Raw genomic sequence first — 18,733 nt, 5'->3', positions numbered from 1 at the left:
GTTGGTCTTCAACATGGGAATGCTGGAAACCAGAAGAGCAGTTGTTCAGTGTGCATGCGCGTGCCGAGCGGCTGCTCTTCTGATTTCCGACGCGCACAATCGCACCGGCTACTTGGTCTTCTGGTTTCTGATGTACATGCGCACCGGGCTGGTGTTCTTCCAGTTTCCAGTGCACGCATGTGCACCGGCTTGCTGGTCTTTCCTCATGCATGCACACTAGAAACCAGAAGACCGGGGGGGGTCGATGCGCATGCACATGGGAGCTGAGGTGGCGCAGTGGTTAGAGTGCAGCACTGTAGGCTACTTCAGCTGACTGCAGTTCTGCAGTTCGGCTGTTCAAATCTCACCGGCTCAAGGTTGACTCAGCCTTCCATCCTTCCGAGGTGGGTGAAATGAGGACCCAGACTGTGGGGGCAATTTGCTGACTCAATTTGCTAAAAATCTGTAAACCGCTTAGAGAGGGCTGAAAGCCCTATGAAGCGGTATATAAGTCTAATAAATAAATAAATAAATAAATAATAAATAAATAAATAAATAAATAAATAAATAAATAAATAAATAAATAAATGCACATGCTGGAAACCGGAAGCCACCAGGGGGCTGCTCTTCCAGTTTCCAGCACACTCATGTGCACACACACACACACACACACACACACGCTCCTGTTTCGGCACTTGGTGCCCAAAAGGTTTGCCAACACTGGCCCAAGGAATCCTAGAGGCACTAGAATAATCCCCCCCCCCCAAAAAAAAGTCATCTAACTGGGATACTGCCCAAACCGTTACTGAAGCATGTCAAATCACATCTATCATTAATCTGCTATGGTTTGTGGCTTGCTGAAGTGGTAAAGCACATCTTGGACGCGCAATATTTATTCATATTTAAGAACATTTGAAGTGTAAATTTTTGAACCAATTGACAATTCCACCTGACCTACTTAAGTAAAATTTGAACTTGATTTTCAGTGAGCCCACATACTGTAGACAGAGGAAGGAATTGTCTGGAAAGACAGGAGGAAAAGGGAAGTCAGATAAACGTTGCCTGAGTCTGGCCAAGAGAGTAATAAATTGTCTCAGACACCGTGACCTGACAAATGCGCGCATGACAAAAGCACACCGACAAAACCGCGGTGCTAAAACCGCGACGTCATCAACGCGCCGACAACAGCGCGCCGACAGAAGCGCGATTTAAGTTAAGGTAAGGGTTAGGGTCAGGGTCAGGGTCAGGTATAGGGTTAGGGTTAGGGTTAGGGTTAGGGTTAGGGTTAGGGTTAGGGTTAGGGTTAGGGTTAGGGTTAGGGTTAGGGTTAGGGTTAGGGTTAGGGTTAGGGTTAGGGTTAGGGATAGGGATAGGGTTAGGGTTAGGGTTAGAGCGCGTTTCTGTCGGCGCGCTGTTGTCAGTGCGCTTCAGCGCTCATTCGTCGGCGCGGTTTAGAACTCGCGGTTTTGTCACCGCGGTTTAGTCGGGCACCCTTTTGTCGGGCGCCCTTTTGTCGGTGAACCCTCAGACACGCCTTTTCCTGGTTCACAAGTTAAGGAGGGGAGGGGGAAGTGCATTCAGACTAGCAAGCTTCTGTTACTAAAGTTGTTGCAATAAAAATAATCCTAACCCATATGGCATTGATTTCTTAGCCTGGTCTATCTTGAGAGGCTGACACATATATTTCCAGTAGTTTCCTTGGCAACCAGGGGCATCCATAGAATTTGATGGTAAGTGTTATGATGTGTAATGCAAGCTCTTCCGTGTGTGTGTGTGTGTGTGTTTGTGTGTACACAGCACATACAACACTAGTATGCCCATTTATCACCTTTTCTTCTCCCGTGGACAATGGCAATTGTTTACCATTGCCTTCTTCAAAGATATTTTTGTCTTTTTAATCTAGTCTTCAATTATCGGATTTCTTAGTGTCACCCGTCCATGGACTAAGCAGGACTTCATTAGTATGGAGATGTTTACTTTCTTCTCTGTTTACATTAATAATCACAATTCTCCCAAAGTTGCTTTTTTTCAAAAGGCAACTGTAAGTTTGGTTTTCCTTGAAGACATTTCCCTTCTCATCCAAGAAGCTTCTTCAATTCCTCAGAACAGAACTGAAGAAGCTCCTTGGATGAGAAGTAATAGCAGTATAGGAATAGCAGTTAGACTTATATACCGCTTCATAGGGCTTTCAGCCCTCTCTAAGCGGTTTACAGAGCGTCAGCATATTGCCCCCAACAATCCGGGTCCTCATTTTACCCACCTCGGAAGGATGGAAGGCTGAGTCAACCCTGAGCCGGTGAGATTTGAACCGCTGAACTGCTGATCTAGCAGTAGCCTGCAGTGCTGCATTTAACCACTGCGCCACCTTGGAGAAGTGAACCGTCTTCAAGGAAAAAACAAAATCCAGCTGCCTTTTTGGGGGGTTAGGGTTAGGGTTATTGATAATCTCCATAGACAATCATGATTCTCCAATTACAAGGATAAAAAAAGACAAAAATCTCCTTCATACTACCTGTAATTAAATGAAACAAACTGCTACAAGACATAACAAAATAGATATTGGAAGAGATAGCAATGGCCACCAGGAGATTTACAGTATGGCTGAAGAAAATTATATGTGTCCAGTTAGTGGACACATGGGTTAGCAGCCTGTTGTGGCCCAGCAGGAGCCATTGGAGCTGTCACCAGACTCCAACAGCGAGGGGCTCTATGAGTTGGCTCTGGATGATGTGGAGGACCCTGGACAGGGTTCCGACTCCGAGCAAGGCGCAGAGAGGCTGGTTGGCCACCAGGAGGCGCCTGAGCCTTGGAACAGTGGGGAGGAGACAAGGAAGAGTGATCCGGACGCCAGTAGTGAGTTGTTCCTGGATGCCCGGCACCGAAGAGCTAATAGGCATCAGGAACAGCTGCGCAGTTACAGGAGGTAATTGCACTCAGCTGGTGGTCATTAGGCTCCTCTCCAGACTATAAAGGACTGCTTATGCACACGCCCCACTGGCAGAAGTCAACGCATTGACTAAAAGTTGGAGAACTTTTGTAACTAGCTTGGCAGGCTGGATTGCTGCCAAGGCTTGTCTGAGTTGCTGCCAAGGTCCTTATCTGTTTGTTACGCTTGGCTTTCAGCCACCGAGGTTTTGGTGTCTTGCTAATAAAGTACATTCCAGTTAAGCTTGTCTCGGCATTCATTACTGGATGGAGGAGGGGGTCAGAACAGCAGCCACATGGGCTCTTTTTCCTCCTGTCTTTCAAGACCATCCCTTCCTCTCTCTACAGTATGTGGGCTCACTTTTATGTCAATTTCAGCTGGATCAAATTTTCCTTGAGTGGGTCATGTGGAATTGGTTGCAGGTGCTGCTGCTTCAGGATGGCCTGGCTGCAGGGGCCCTGAGGTGTGTGGGGCAGTTCCACTACCACCCTGCCTCGCTTCGTGGCACTGCAAACAACCAGATGAAATGGGGCTGGCTGGCTGTGCAGGCTCTTAAATAGGGATTATTTTGGGGGGTAGGGCTTATATTAGGCACAAAGGTAGCAATAGCAATAGCAGTTAGACTTATATACCGCTTCATAGGGCTTTCAGCCCTCTCTAAGCAGTTTACAGAGTCAGCATATTGCCCCCACAGTCTGGGTCCTCATTTCATCCACCTCGGAAGGATGGAAGGCTGAGTCAACCTTGAGCCGGTGAGATTAGAACCGCTGAACTGCAGATAACATTCAGCTGTAGTGGCCTGCAGTACTGCACCCTAACCACTGCGCCACCTCGGCTCTTAAAACATGTAAAACATGCTAGGGCTTATTTTTGGCATAGGAATATTATTTTCAGGGAAATAGGGTACTGCTCCTAGTTTTCAGAGGCTACTGGTTAGAGGCTCTTGGTCAAAGGACAATTCAAGCATGCAACTGAGAGACATCTTAAGCCCAACTACCAATTTATGTAGTTATATCTTGAGCCATAAGAAAGGGAAACAGTGAGCGCCCATACAATCTCTGGCTTGGTTGCAAAGACTGCATCAGTATAGATCAGAGGTGGGTTCCTACCAGTTCGCACCTATTCGGTAGAACCGGCTCGTCAAATATACCGAACCGGTTAGAAGAGGTTCCACCAGTGGACCCAGAAAGCAGGCCACACCTACAGAAGAGGTTCCAAAAAATTTTGAAACCCACCACTGGTCCTTGGATATGATTATTCTGCACTATCATGCTCCTATTTATAAAACTCAGTGCCTCTGTGAAAGGTGAGGATGACTACTGCGTTTGTGGTGCAATCAGAACATTGCGTGTGTTGAAGTTGTTTTAACGCAAACCAAAGATGCCTTTTAAAAAAACAAGTTTACATCCTATTCTTATGCATGCCAGTGCTGTGTGTGAGGTAATTTAAGGTGGTTCTGACAAGCGTCGTTGGCATCTTCATATCCGGTCACCTGGGCGGCAAGCCACTCCCATCCAGTCACATGGGCGGCAAGCCACTCCTACAAAGGAGGCCACACCCACAGAGTAGGTTCGAACAATTTTTGAAACTCACCACTGGTATTGATGCTTCATCACTTCCCTCAGTTGTCCTGGAGATACAATGCGTAGTTAAGCTACACTATAACTCCCAACATGAAACTGAATTCAAAGAATTCACAGCACATTTGTAGGGCACTAAATTGAGGAAGATTGACTGCATTCATCCTTTCTTCTCCAGTTTATTATCTTTCTATCCTGCTTAATCAGCAATGGAGTCATCTAAACTTTGAAGTGCTAACTAAAACAACCTTTTGTTGTTTCTTCCAGTTGTAGCTTTTTAAAGTGCATTTAGGTGTTTTATCAGTATTTTTCATGAAAATATTAAAAACGTGTTTCAAGAATTTGGGGGGAAATTTTGCACGACAATACAAAATATGCCTTTTGTGACTGCTGCTTAGTTGTGTAATCTGTTAATGGAACTTGCATTGCATTTAGGATACTGTGGGAAAATAAATAATACTGAGAACTGAAGGTTCTCAGTAAAAATATTTACTGATTTTTTTCCACTGTAAATAGCAGATAGGGAGGGGAAAAAAAGCCTACTGTATTAAAGATTTTGAAGATGCCCAGGTATGGGTGAATGAATGAACACGACTTACATTCATATTGAAACCGAGTTACCTAATGTAATTTCACAGGAAATAGTGTGGTATTTGACAGTATAATTTTTATGAATTATTGGAACTGAAAGGTAAGGAAGATTTATGGTACATATTTAGCATGCACTTTTGACTTTTAAATCAAATAAAAGGAAACATTTTAATCTTATATTCAGAATTTGATCTAGAAATCTTTATAGATGTTGTTGATCGCTCTGAACTGAACAGTAATTTATTTATTTTTTGAACTATTGCTGTGGAAGTCAACATGCCACTATAACAATAGCTGATAAATCTCTATTTGAATGCAAGATAAGCTCTGTTCCAGATATAAATGCCATCTTCATGTTCCCTATATGTAAATAAAAAAAAATGATTACTATTACATTTGCATAAAGCAGTGTCGTTTCTGGTAAAATGTTTGCAGGTCACAATTTTACAAAATCTATGATAAATATGTATGACTGTGCCGTAATTTGTATGTTACTTATGAGGACACAAACACACACACACACACACACACAAACACACCGTATATGCATATGCATGTAATATGTACATGTATATGAGGGTTCATTCTAGCCATTAGTACTTTAAAGCATAATTCTCTTATTTTCCTGTTTTACTCAAATTTTTACTGAATTGCTGTACTGAAAACTGCAGTTATCGGTACACAGTTTAATTTCAACAGCAAACTCGGGTTTATGCATCTACTAGAATGAATTGGATTAAAGAGTATAATTATGTGGCTTTCTTTTGTCCTTAAATTTTCCATAAATGGGATTTTCTGCATTGCAGCCTTAAACGTTCTGTGCATGAACTGGCTGGAAATGAAACTGGCTTAAGAACCTCCATTTCAGATTTCATCTCTTTTCTCGGATTCGGATACAGTGGTAGTCTGAGGTTTCGTGTGTTCCCTGTTTCCCTTGGCTTTGAATTGGTGACTTCACCTGGTTTTCTACCTCTCGCACCAGTGGTGGGATTCATTTTTTTTTTACTACTGGTTCTGTGGGTGTGGCGTTGCTTGGTGGGTGTGGCCTGGTGGGCGTGGCAGGAAAAGGTCACTGCAAAATCCCAATTTCCTCCCCATTCCAGGGAAAGCTTACTGCAAAATCCCCATTCCCTCCTGATCAGCTGGGACTCAGGAGGCAGAGAATAGATGGGGGCGGGGCCAGCCACAGGTGGTATTTACCGGTTCTCCGAACTACTCAAAATTTCCGCTACCGGTTCTCCAGAACTGATCAGAACCCGCTGAGTACCACCTCTGCCTCGTACCCAGGACAGGAAAGTATACACCAATCACTTTAGTTTTCCTTACAAAGCTTTTGAAGTCTGTCTACCAATGGCCCACTACAAAGAAATCATCAATGTTACCAATATGTGTCTGGAATAGGGGTGTCAAACTGGATTTCTTCGAGGGCCAGATCAGCATTGTAGTTTTCCACGGGCCGGCAAGGGGAGGGTAGACCTCCTGAAGCAGTTTGTCAGCCAAAATGGGGCACGGGGGGGAGGTACCCACGTGTCCCCCCTTGTGCCTTGTTTTCAGCGTGGATGGCCTCCTGCAGCAATTTTCCAGCCAGAATGGGATGCTGCGAGTCGGTATTTATTTCCAGGCCAGCCCCGCAGGCCAGATTTAAGCACCCCCGGTTTAGAAGAAGTGGGGCATAAGTCCTTCTCAAAGAATGTTCTGACCTAGGCTTCCCAAGAGCATGAAGCAAACTCCTTGCCCCAACAAAAACCCATTTTATTAATTTACTGTGAATTCTGCTCATTCACAGACTGCAAAGTCTTTCAAGGGAGGATTTACAGTCACAGACCTTATCTGGCTTGGAGAGATGCCAGGCCGATATCTGCTAAACTTGGCAAGGCGTTTCAGAGAGTCACGAACCAATTAAGCGAACTAATTGTCTCCTGCAAACTCTACTCCCCCTTTGCTCCTCTTTTATTTCCTCTGGGAGGAGCCATTCATTGTCCACCTGTGGCCTTGCTCCTAAGTTGACCCCTGTTCTTTAGCTGTTCCCTTTGTCTGGCAACTCTGCGCATACGCACACTGGCAACAGGCTCCAACTGTTAATCTGCCTCACTGATGTCTGACTCTGAAGGCAGCTGATAACTGGCATACGGCTCTGGCCTGCTCTCTGCCTCTGACACGGAGCCCTCATCAGAGCCTTCCCCAGATTCCAGGACTGGCCCATGTTCTTCCCCAACCTCCTCATTGTCTGAATCTGTTGCCAGTCCTTGACTTTATAAAAGATGCAGAGATGAATTGTGAAAACTACAAATTTTTCATTACAGTCTTTAGACAATTCTGGAGAGATACTAGCTTTGAAATGTAAAGCCAAAAACTTTGTACCATCTCTTGAATAAGAATGAATTTATTGAATCAAATTTTTTGTCAGATATCTGAAATAGGCTTATAGGCTGTAGTTCCTCAAAGATCTAAATAAAAGTTTTATTTTTGATGAGATCAGGAAATGAAAGCAATGCTACAGACAGTGGGCATTACCACTTTTGAAGAATTACCATATTAAACAAGCAAAAGTGAGAAGCATTTTTATTTATGATGCCTTGATCTACAAACATAGGTTTTTATTGTAGTTTTTTTTTTCAACCTAGAAAATGAACATAATGTACACTGTTGGGAGGTGAGGGAAGGAATTTGCTAGTTCTTGGAAATGTAGCGTTGATATTTGTCTCAAACGGCCTGTTGCAAACCTTATTTTTGGAACCGCTGGACCAGTTTTATGGAAGTTTGGGGTGAAAAACTGTATGAAAGTATACAAGTATCATGCAGAATTAAATCAGAGTCCAAGGCACAACGATCCTTTTTGTTCCAATTTAATAAGACAGCCATCTTAGGGACATCTGTGTTAATCCCAATACTGGAAGTGACATCAGAATCCCACCCAGTTAAAAGTTCATGATCTTGTCCCTACACCCACAATCCATCACATGGTCCAATCTTCTTCCTCCACGTTGGCATCCACACCCAGCTGCTTCCGGTCAGGTGTAAAAGTGCGGAGACAAAAGATGACCTTGGCTTCTAGTAAAGAATGACAACAACACATTCCACAATCCTACTCCTGTCTATTCCCCCCTCCCATCAACTATACTAATGAAACAGCGTAATGAAATAAAGAGAAAGTGTGGCAGGCCAAAATTCTAAAAGGAATATAATTGCAGGCCTGACAGTATGTGTCTTCTAATTTGAATCCACTGTACCTCCATGCAAACTGCAACAAAGTGATTGGAACAGTTACCTACATCCTCTCCAGTACTTCTTGTGGATTTTTGCCCAAGTAAGGAGCACAACACTGAGAATAACCATGTTTATTGCAACAACTGTTGGATACCTGTTTTGTCTGAATAAAGAAGCGGAACAATGGAACAGCAAAGGCTTTTATAGAAATTGAGGGATACCACACAGGAAATGCTAAAAATCTGATTAGCTGGCCAGTTTGGAGAAGCTGGACAAGTGCTTGTCAGTTGGGTCGAGTCTATTGTTGGGCAAAATGGACCTTCTGGGACAGTGGTGGGTTTCAAAAATTGTTCGAACCTACTCTATGGGTGTGGCCTCCTTTGTGTGAGTTGGCCACACCCACCCAGTCACATGACTACCTAGCCATGGCTACCCAGCTGGTCATTAGGCAGATCATATTAGTGGTCTGTGGGATTTAAAATTATGAATTTAGTAGTGAATGAGAGGGAGGGAGGGAGGGAGGGAGGGGGGGAGGGAGGGAGGGAGAGAGAGAGAGAGAGAGAGAGACCCGTCCCTGTTCTCTGCTTTGGGAAAATGGTAGTGAAACAGCTGATAGAGCAGGCAGAACACACCTGTTTCACAAATGGTGAAAAGACCAGTGAAACCCTGAAAAATGCTTCACAACACGATTACATCTGAAACTACAACAGATTTCAATTCTGGCATAAGGCTTTAAGATACACAGCAGGAGAGCTTTCTTCATTTCTATAGTCCCTTACCCCTGAATATTTGCTCGGATACCATCAGCTTATATTAAAACAGTAAAATTACTCAGCAGTGGAAACGCTCCTCGATGTGAAATTGTCTTTTCTACATTTCAGCTCATTTCAGATATTCAAGGAGATTTAAGATAAAAAGTTTCATTTTCTGCGCGACAGTGACAAATAAAGGAACTATCACTGCAGGTGAAATAGCAACAAAAATAATAATAATAATAAGACAAAAAGATACTGTGAAATTTCCTGACGTTGTCTGCTTACTTTTATTTGCAAAAATATTGGTGAAGTGATTAGTTTGGTAGAAGGCTCCCCTCCCGCCCCCGTGAAGGTTTCTAGAACTGGTTTTCCTCTCTTGCATTCTCATTGTCTCTGTCTCTCACATACACACACACACACACACAAACACACAGTGGTGCTTCTGGCCCACCATTTCCTGCAACAATCAAGCATCTGAGAATGACTGAGACAGAAGATAAAAGTAAAGGAATGGGGGAAAATTGAGCCTTTTAAGTTGACAGAAAAAATATTTGGGGCTCAAGACTCTTCCCTCTTAGCATCACAAAATAAATTAGAGCAGTTTCAGTTGTGTTACAACGGCATTTAAAAAGTTCTTTTTAATATCCCCCAAAATATTTCATTCTTCCAGGAAGTGGGGGAGCGCTTTCCAGAGGTGGTATTCTGCCAGTTTGCACTGGTTCAAGCCAACTGGTATTAATGGCGGCAGGCGGCTCCGCCCACCTGCCCAGACATCATCACGGATGCGCTGTGCATGTGTGCGTGCTCCCTGTTCCGTACCAGTAACTAAGGTAAGAGGGCTTCATGCCTGGGGGTTTCCCATAAATGGAAAGCTGAAGTTAAGACCATTAAACACAGCTGCAGTTTCACTTTGTGACCATTTTGCTCAATGACCAAGTGACCAGTTCTGAATGTAGTCCCTAAACGAGGACTACCAGAAGTGCAGTGGGAGAAGCTTAAAAGTGTAGGTATCATCACACAGCCTCTACCACCAGCCTCCCCGTGTGTGTGTGTGTGTCTGTGTATATATACACAAGACACCTCTGTAGATATATCTCTATAGAGATAAGCCACAAATATTTCAACTACACCAAAAGGAAAACAATAGCAAAAGTATTCCCCCCCCAATCCATTGTAAGATTTATATATATATAAAAATATAAAAAATATAATATAAATTTATATTTATATATATATATATAGCAATAGCAATAGCAGTTAAACTTATATACCGCTTCATAGGGCTTTCAGCCCTCTCTAAGCGGTTTACAGAGTCAGCATATTGCCCCCAACAACAATCCGGGTCCTCATTTTACCCACCTCGGAAGGATGGAAGGCTGAGTCAACCCTGAGCCAGTGAGATTTGAACAGCCGAACTGCAGAACTGCAGTCAGCTGAAGTAGCCTGCAGTGCTGCATTTAACCACTGCACCACCTCGGCTCACATGTTTGTGTGTTGCACTTGTGCTGATAAATAAATAAAGGACAAGTGCAACACAAATGTAACAAAGGCAACAGTAAAAAATATTGGGTTTCTGTCGTGACGGTCTCTTGTGACGAGCCGATAGACAGAGAATGGAAGCAGTTAGTTTCATCCCATGATTGGGGCATACCAGGGGTTGTAACACTATCTATCTATCATCTATCTATCTATCTATCTATCTATCTATCTATCTATCTATCTATCTATCTATCTATCTATCTATCTATAGTTGTATTTGTGCTGATAAATAAAGGGAGACTAGTATAGATCTAGTTCAAGCTATTTAGCTCTCATCAGCTAGCTTGAAATAGATCTATACTAGTCTCCCTTTATTTATTTATCAGCACAAATACAACAAAATATAACAAAAAGGCAACAGTAAAAAAATATTGGGTTTCTGCCTGGATGGTCTCTTGTGACGAGCCGAAGGACAGAGAATGGAAGTGTGACCTTCCTCCCATATTTGGGCATACCAGGGGTTGTGACTTTAAATATATACCTTTCACCCTGGCCTGGCTGATAAGGAGTCGAGCCCTGTAGCTCAATGGTTAACACATCTGCCTAAGAGGCAATAGAGCACAGGTTCGATTCTCAGCAAGGGTATGGCTAGCTGATGAGAGCTAAATAGCTTGAAATAGATCTATACTAGTCTCCCTTTATTTATTTATTTATCAGCATAAATATAACATATATATATATATATATATATATATATATATATAAAGTCACAACCCCTGGTATGCCCAAATATGGGAGGAAGGGTCACACTTCCACTCTCTGTCCTTCGGCTCGTCACAAGAGACCATCCAGACAGAAACCCAGTATTTTTTACTGTTGCCTTTTTGTTACATTTTGTTATATTTATGCTGATAAATAAATAAAGGGAGACTAGTATAGATCTATTTCAAGCTATTTAGCTCTCATCAGCTAGCCCTACCCCATGTTGGGAATCGAACCTGTGCTCTCTTGCCTCTCAGGCAGATGTGTTAACCATTGAGCTACAGAACTCGACTCCTTATCAGCCAGCCATGGTGAGAGGTATATATTTAAAGTCACAACCCCTGGTATGCCCAAATATATATTTATATATATTTATATTTATATTTATATTTATATATATATATATATATATATATATATATAGATAGATAGATAGATAGATATAGATAGATATAGATAGATAGATAGAGAGAGAGAGAGAGAGAGAGAGAGAGAGAGAGAGAGAGACAGACAGACAGACAGACAGACAGAGACAGATAGATATAGATATATATGATATATATAGATATGATATCTAGAAGATACATACATACATACACACATAGACACAGACACACAGAGCTACTATAACTGGAACATCGAAATGGAAATAGGCTTCTGGAAAACAACTCTGCAGAGAGCCATTTACTGGAAAAGGCTCGTTTAATTAGGGCTGTTTTCGCACAAAACACATATTTGCATAAGCAGCGACAAATAAAACTATATATAGGAAAAAATGCACGGCCTTCACGAGACGGCTCCCATTGCCCAGAAACCAAAAAAAAAAAGACGCCTCCCACACTTTGCAGCAAAGACCCCGCCGGGCGCTTACTCATCCTTCCAGGAATGAAAGTGGGCGGGGCTCCCACCCTCGGCCTACGTGCTCGGGGAGGTGGAGCCAAAAGCCATCGTCGCTCGGCATGCCGGGAGCGGTAGTTTTTCCCTCCCACCCACCCCCGCTTGAAGCCAGGCACCGAATAGGCATCAAAACTACCAATCCCAGAAACGTTCGCGGTGTTATTTGGGGCAATTTTCACGGCGCCTGGAGTTTTAATCACACGTGGGAGTGGTGAAAAAAAAATAAAAATCAGAAAGGTCGGGTTGACCCGAGACGTTGTTTCCTGGCAGTGTAAACTTGTAACTTAGTTCATCTGGGTTTGCAACCAGAGAGAAATCCAGGGGCGGATATTCCGCATATATATATATATATATATATTTTTAAAAAAGACACTTTAAAAGAGGAAAGTCCCGGTTCATTCTGATGGACGGGATATATATATATATATAGATAGATATATTTATTTATTTAGAGCTCCTGCGGTGCAAAAAAATAGCTAACAATAACAATCGCTTCTCTATGCCAGTGTTTCTCAACCTTGGCAACTTGAAGATGTCCGGACTTCAACTCCCAGAGTTCCCCAGCCAGCATTCGCTGGCTGGGGAATTCTGGGAGTTGAAGTCCGGACATCTTCAAGTTGCCAAGGTTGAGAAACACTGCTCTCTATGCGATTGCTCGACCAGACCAGAGTAAATACCGTCGTTTCCCCGCCCTAGTATTTATTTATTTATTATTTATTATTCTTTGCAGCTTCCTAATTCAATAGATTCCGCTTCCAGCCTCTGGTGCTAAAAGTTTCAGATCGTTTTTTAGAGCCATGGGGAATGGGATGAATAAGGTAAACTCGGCTTTATCTTGGCTTTAATCTTCGGGGTTGTGCTCGCATGCGAGGGTTTTAAGGGGGGGGGGTGGGACCCGCAGGGAAAAAAAGAACACCCCCCACCCCACCCCACCCCACCACCCCTCCACTTCCCTTTCCTTGCCTTGCATCGGTACAAAATTGGATACGTCTGAATCACACTTGGATGCTGGGCAAGGAAGGACCCGACAAATCACGGTTAGCCTTTCGCTGCAAAGCCGTTTGTGTGTGTGTGTGTGTGAGAGAGAGAGAGAGAGAGACAGAGACAGAGAGAGACAGAGAGAGAGAGTGAGAGAGTGTGTGTGTGTGTGTGTGTGTGAGAGAGAGAGAGAGAGAATGAGATTGAATACAGGACGCGTGTCCGCCTCCATGCCCGTCCACACGTGCAAATCAGACCCGGCGCCTGTCGTGCATTCGAAATCGGGGTTGCGCCGAGTTCCCGGGTGGGTTCGGATCGCCCGTTTTTTATATTCACGGCTTTGCTTGTTCCAAAAGGGACTCTCTCCAGTGTTGGGTTTCCAAGGAGGCTTTGATGTATCCACGGTGGATCTTAGGAGTTGGGAAGCAGGAGTTGGTTTGCACCGCCTGTGTTAGAATAGCTTGGTTTAGAAGGCGGGGGGGGGGGATAGCCCTAAAAATAGAAGACAGCCCCCCCCCCCCATTAAAGCTGCCCCCGACGCGCCAGCTTTATTCGGCAGCCTCCAGCTCTGCCTTTTTAAATCAAAGTTAAACCCTAGGCTCCCTCTTCCCTCCCCCGTTGAGTAATTGTCATTTGCATCAGAAAGCCGGAAAGGCTTGAGATCTTGCAGCTGGGCTAGTCAACAGCTGGGCGAGGCTTCCTGGGTGCTTTAAATCGCTGGCATAACTCGGGAGCTTTTCAAGAGGCAACTGTATCTCTCTGGGGTCTTTTCCCCCCCCCCCCTTCCCTTTGAAGACCTTTCCCTTCTCATCCAAGGAGCTTCTTCAGCTCTGGAAGCCCAATTTCCTCTTCACAACCGTCGCAAGGAAAGTCCCTAAACGGGGCAAAGCTCCGCTGGAGCTGGCTGGAGAATTCTGGGAGTTGAAGTCCACAAGTCTTAAAGTTGTCTCTTATATTAGAGCAGTGTTTTTCAACCACTGTGCCGCGGCACACTAGTGTGCTGTGACATAGTGTAAGGTGTGCCGTGGGAAAATTACTTTATATATAGTCAATATAGGCACAGAGTTAAATTTTTTTAACATTTTCTAATGGTGGTGTGCCTCTTGATTTTTTTCATGAAAAAAGTGTGCCTTTGCACAAAAAAGGTTGAAAAACACTGTATTAGAGCTCTAGATTTTATTCATTTTATGAAATTCTTGATGTTTGAACAATAGAACTGCTAGTGGTGCAAGCTTATGAAGGTGAAACCCAGGGGTGGGTTCTTGCCAGTTCTAACCTCTTCTATAGAAGAGGTTCCACAAATCTACAGTGCCGTTTAGAACCGGTTCTAGCTCCCTCCCTCCCCCCACCCGTCTGTTCGCACATCATCCAGATGAAGAGCGAGAGGAGGAATTCTGGGAGTTGAAGTCCACAAGTCTTAAAGCTGTCAAGTTTGAACACCCCTGGGTTTTGTTTTTTTCTAAAGAGTTAGGGGTGCAAGGATCTTGTAACTTGACAGCTTTAAGACTTGCGTGCTTCAAATGTCAGAGTTTCTGAGCCAACTTTTTGGTTGCTAAGCAAGAGCGTTGTTAAGTGAGTTTCACCACATTTTACAAGTTGGCCACTCCCACCCGTTCACATGGCTGGCAAGCCACTCCCACCCAGTCACATAGCCAGCAAGCCACTCCCACAAAGCAGGCCACGCCTACAGAAGAGGTTCTAAAAAATTTTTGAAACCCACCACTGGTGAAAACCCCCCCACACACACCGTTAATTTCCTGCTTATCCACATACAAATGGATGAAAGACAGAAATAATGTAACTGATTTGACTGTAAGAAATTGAATTCCTCCTCCAGAACTAAATGCACAGATTTTAGAAATGAGGTTTGAGCTACATATCTGCAGATGGTTAGGGTGAAACCCTTCTTCGTTCTAAATTTCAACTTGTCCATGCAATCGTAATTTGATTCGCCTATAAGATTTGGAGAGGAAGCAGGGGATAGCTTGAATGTATTGTTCGGCTGTGTGTGTTAAGCTCAGTTGTTGTGATGACTTCATTGCAAGGTGTGAGTGGGGCACAATAGGGGAAGTGGGTGTGACCACAACAAACCTCATCCCCTTTGATACTTCCCTTTTGTAATACATGGGGCGTCTTGGCATAAGAACAAAGGTTAGGTTTTAACAGTTGCCCTATTGTACTTAGGGTCAACTTGGAATGAGAAAAGGAAGTTCCTTGGTGAGTGAGGGGGCTTGCCCATATTTTTGTTCAATGACAGTAGCTAAGAGCTTGGCTTGGCACCAAGACAGCATGTAAAGGTCTGATGAAAATCAGGTGCTAAACTGCAGATTTATATGCCCCTGGATCTGATTTGGCCTTCATAAGTTGCCTTAGTTGGTCAACTGAGTCTTATGTTTTGGTTAAAGCTATATATGGTTTGGAGAAGAGAAATCATCTGGTGGGATTACTTCAATTTTCAAAACTCCCTTTGTTCTTAAGCCGGAGAGGCTTACTTCCTTCCCCTTACTGACCCGGACAGCCTCCAGAGCTTGCAAACAGCTGCTGTTGCCACAATTGGTGCTTGGATCATCTGTGTATTGTTTGTTCCTGCCTTGGGTCTGACCAATCGGTAATGCCACTCTATGTAGCTCTTAGAACCTACGTAGAGTGGAATGAGAGACATTCGCTCACATTCTTCCCTTCACACCCTCTCTTTTGGTCTCCAGGTTGTTTAACCTTAGCCTGATTTTAGATTAGATGCTCTTCAGCATCACAGGCTCTGCTGGATCGCTTCCTACTTACTCCAATAGCAATAGCAATAGCAGTTAGACTTATATACCGCTTCATAGGGCTTTCGCCCCTCTCTAAGCGGTTTACAGAGTCAGCATATTGCCCCCAACAACAATCCGGGTCCTCATTTCACCCACCTCGGAAGGATGGAAGGCTGAGTCAATCCTGAGCCGGTGAGATTTGAACAGCCGAACTGCAGAACTGCAGTCAGCTGAAGTAGCCTGCAGTGCTGCATTTAACCACTGCGCCACCTTGACGCCAGAGGATGGCAGAGCTCATCTTGCCCAATAAGATGCTATAAAGTCCCGAGACTGCCTACTGCCACATTCCTCCCAACGGCCTGTGAGATCCCACAGGGTGGGCCTCCTTCAGATGCCGTCAGCCAGACAATGTCGGCTGGCGGCTCCCTGGAGGAGAGCCTTCTCTGTGGCTGCTCCGACCTTTTGGAACGAGCTACCCCCAGAAATCCGGACCTTGCCCACTCTCATGGCCTTCAGAAAAGCTGTTAAAACCTGGCTGTTCCGGCAGGCCTGGGGCTGTTAACCTCATTGTTGAGGTCCAGCCCCGATCATAACGAATGTATGTGTGCTGATTTTAACCTGTTTTTACTTTCATTTTTTATTACTTTTTTCTTCGTTGTAAGCCGCGCGGAGTCCTCCGGGATTGGGCGGCCTATAAATCGTAGAAATAAATATAAAGTCAAAGGCAGCTGGGTGCCTTCCCTTTGGTTTACACGGGCAATCTTGGCACAAAAAAAAAAACAATAGCTAGGTTTGGCACTGCAATTTCCATAAACTAAGGAAAATGAGGCCAAGCATCAGACTTGGGGCTGTTTTATGCTATGTACCAAAATGTGATACATTACTGATTTACTGTCATTCCCCAGTTGTCCTATATACAAATATTTATTAGATGTTTTAATCATGTATCATCATCATCTCTCTCTTCAAACCAACTCATCATTTTTCTGTTTTTTTTCCTCTTGCCATTCTGAACTGGGCATCTTTCTTATCTGTATTTTGCTGTCTTTTCATAGCTTCCAGCCAAAACCATCCTCTTCTATTCTCTAAATTTTCCTAGTGGCAGTGTTTACTTCCGAGCAGGCTTTACATTAAGTGTGATGGCACGTTGTGAATGTTTCCCATTTCGATTGTAGTGTAAATGCAGGAAATACGTACGTGCCTATCACCCAAATTATTGTGCTTAGAAGACGTAAGGGTTCTTCCATGCCATCATCATTTTCATTTCCTGAAACCCTCATCAAAAACATTTTGAAGCTCGACTGCGATACTTGAGAATAAGGAAAAATCAAGTGTCCCACCTTGAACTGCCGTGGGTCCCGTAGCAGCAAAAAAAAATCTCACCCACATTCCTTTTGAGGAAGAAAAAAAAAAGACTTCTTCATTGTTTTCATGATGAAAAACAGACAAAATTCTTGTTAATGTTTTTGCTATTCATCTTGCAGTGAAAGGAAGTTGCAGAGGTCTTAAGGTTAGCATTTCTCTTGCAACCCAGGAGTTGAAAAAGGAGTTAGTGTAGCAAAAATGCTCTTCAGTGGAAGGAACACCTCGAATAATAACATAATCCTTTAGTTCCACTTGCCTTATTTTCAGTGAACTAAATGTCTCAGACTCCTGAGTAAATCCAAGTTTGAAATTCGAACGTCTCTCTACATCGCACAATTGCCCAGGATGCTTTCTCATACCCCCCCCATCTTACATTTGTGTAAAAAATGACTCACGTCCTTGTCACCTCAAGGCTCGATTATTGCAATGCGCTCCATATGGGGCTACCCTTGAAAAGCATTCGGAGACTACAGCTAGTCCAGAATGCAGCCGCGCGAGCGATATTGGGTGTACCTCGGTACACCCACGTTACACCTGTCCTCCGCGAGCTGCACTGCCTACCAATTGGTCTCCGGAGGGAATTCAAAGTGTTGGTTATTACCTTTAAAGCCCTACATGGCTTAGGGCCAGCGTACCTTCAAGACCGCCTACTGCCACATACCTCCCAGCGGCCGGTAAGATCCCACAGATTGGGCCTCCTTTGGATGCCGTCAGCCAGACAGTGTCGGCTGGCGGGCCCCCGGAGGAGGACCTTCTCTGTGGCTGCTCCGACCCTTTGGAATCAGCTACCCTCAGAGGTCCGGACCTTACCCACTCTCATGGCCTTCAGAAAAGCTGTTAAAACTTGGCTGTTCTGGCAGGCCTGGGGCTGTTGACCTCATTGTTGAGGTCCAGCCCCAATTAGAACGAATGCGTGTTGTGAATTTTAAACTATCCTTTTCTTATTTTCTTTTCTTTTTTCTTTCCTTCTTTGTAAGCCGCCCGGAGTCCTTCGGGATTGGGCGGCATATAAATTTAATAAATAATAATAATAATGACCTGGGTAGGTGGGCACACCTCCAAGCAAGCATTGACCTTCAGCCACCCATGGTTTTTTCCCCCAATAATTTCTGTGTCATGCATTCTTTGCAAATAAAGTGGTATGGGAGATTAGTACTTTAATTTTGCAACATTCTACAGCAAGGGATTTCGTTGAGGGCCGTATCAGGGTTGTGTTTGACTTCGGAGAACGGAGGGGGGGGGCTGTCCAGGTGGGTGTGTCCAGGATGGGCATGGCCAGCTCAATGTCACTCGTGTTGGGGGTGCTTGTGGTGGCCTGGGCAGAGCTGCGGTGGGGGGGATCCACTTTTGCTAGTAGTTTGTTTTGCTAGCGCTCTGCCAGCGAAAACAGAGCTTGGAATCGCTGTGTGCTCCATTTACGCTGGCAGAGGGCTGCAGGAGGCTGTCGTAGCTGAAAACGAAGCT

General features: G+C 44.1%; 1 protein-coding gene across 1 annotated transcript in view; it reads left to right on the top strand.

The window, feature by feature from the left end:
• The first annotated feature begins 12,826 nt into the window (after positions 1–12,826).
• Positions 12,827–18,733, top strand: part of DUSP22 (dual specificity phosphatase 22) — a 42,125-nt gene continuing 36,218 nt past the window's right edge. The window contains exon 1 of the mRNA XM_032223294.1: positions 12,827–12,994. Coding sequence (XP_032079185.1) covers positions 12,974–12,994 — 21 coding nt within the window. The 5' untranslated portion in view covers positions 12,827–12,973. The remainder of the gene's footprint in view (positions 12,995–18,733) is intronic.

The sequence above is a fragment of the Thamnophis elegans genome, chromosome 8 (genome assembly GCF_009769535.1).
Source record: "Thamnophis elegans isolate rThaEle1 chromosome 8, rThaEle1.pri, whole genome shotgun sequence".
Lineage (NCBI taxonomy): Eukaryota > Metazoa > Chordata > Lepidosauria > Squamata > Colubridae > Thamnophis > Thamnophis elegans.
This window is presented reverse-complemented; position numbering and strand designations above follow the sequence as displayed.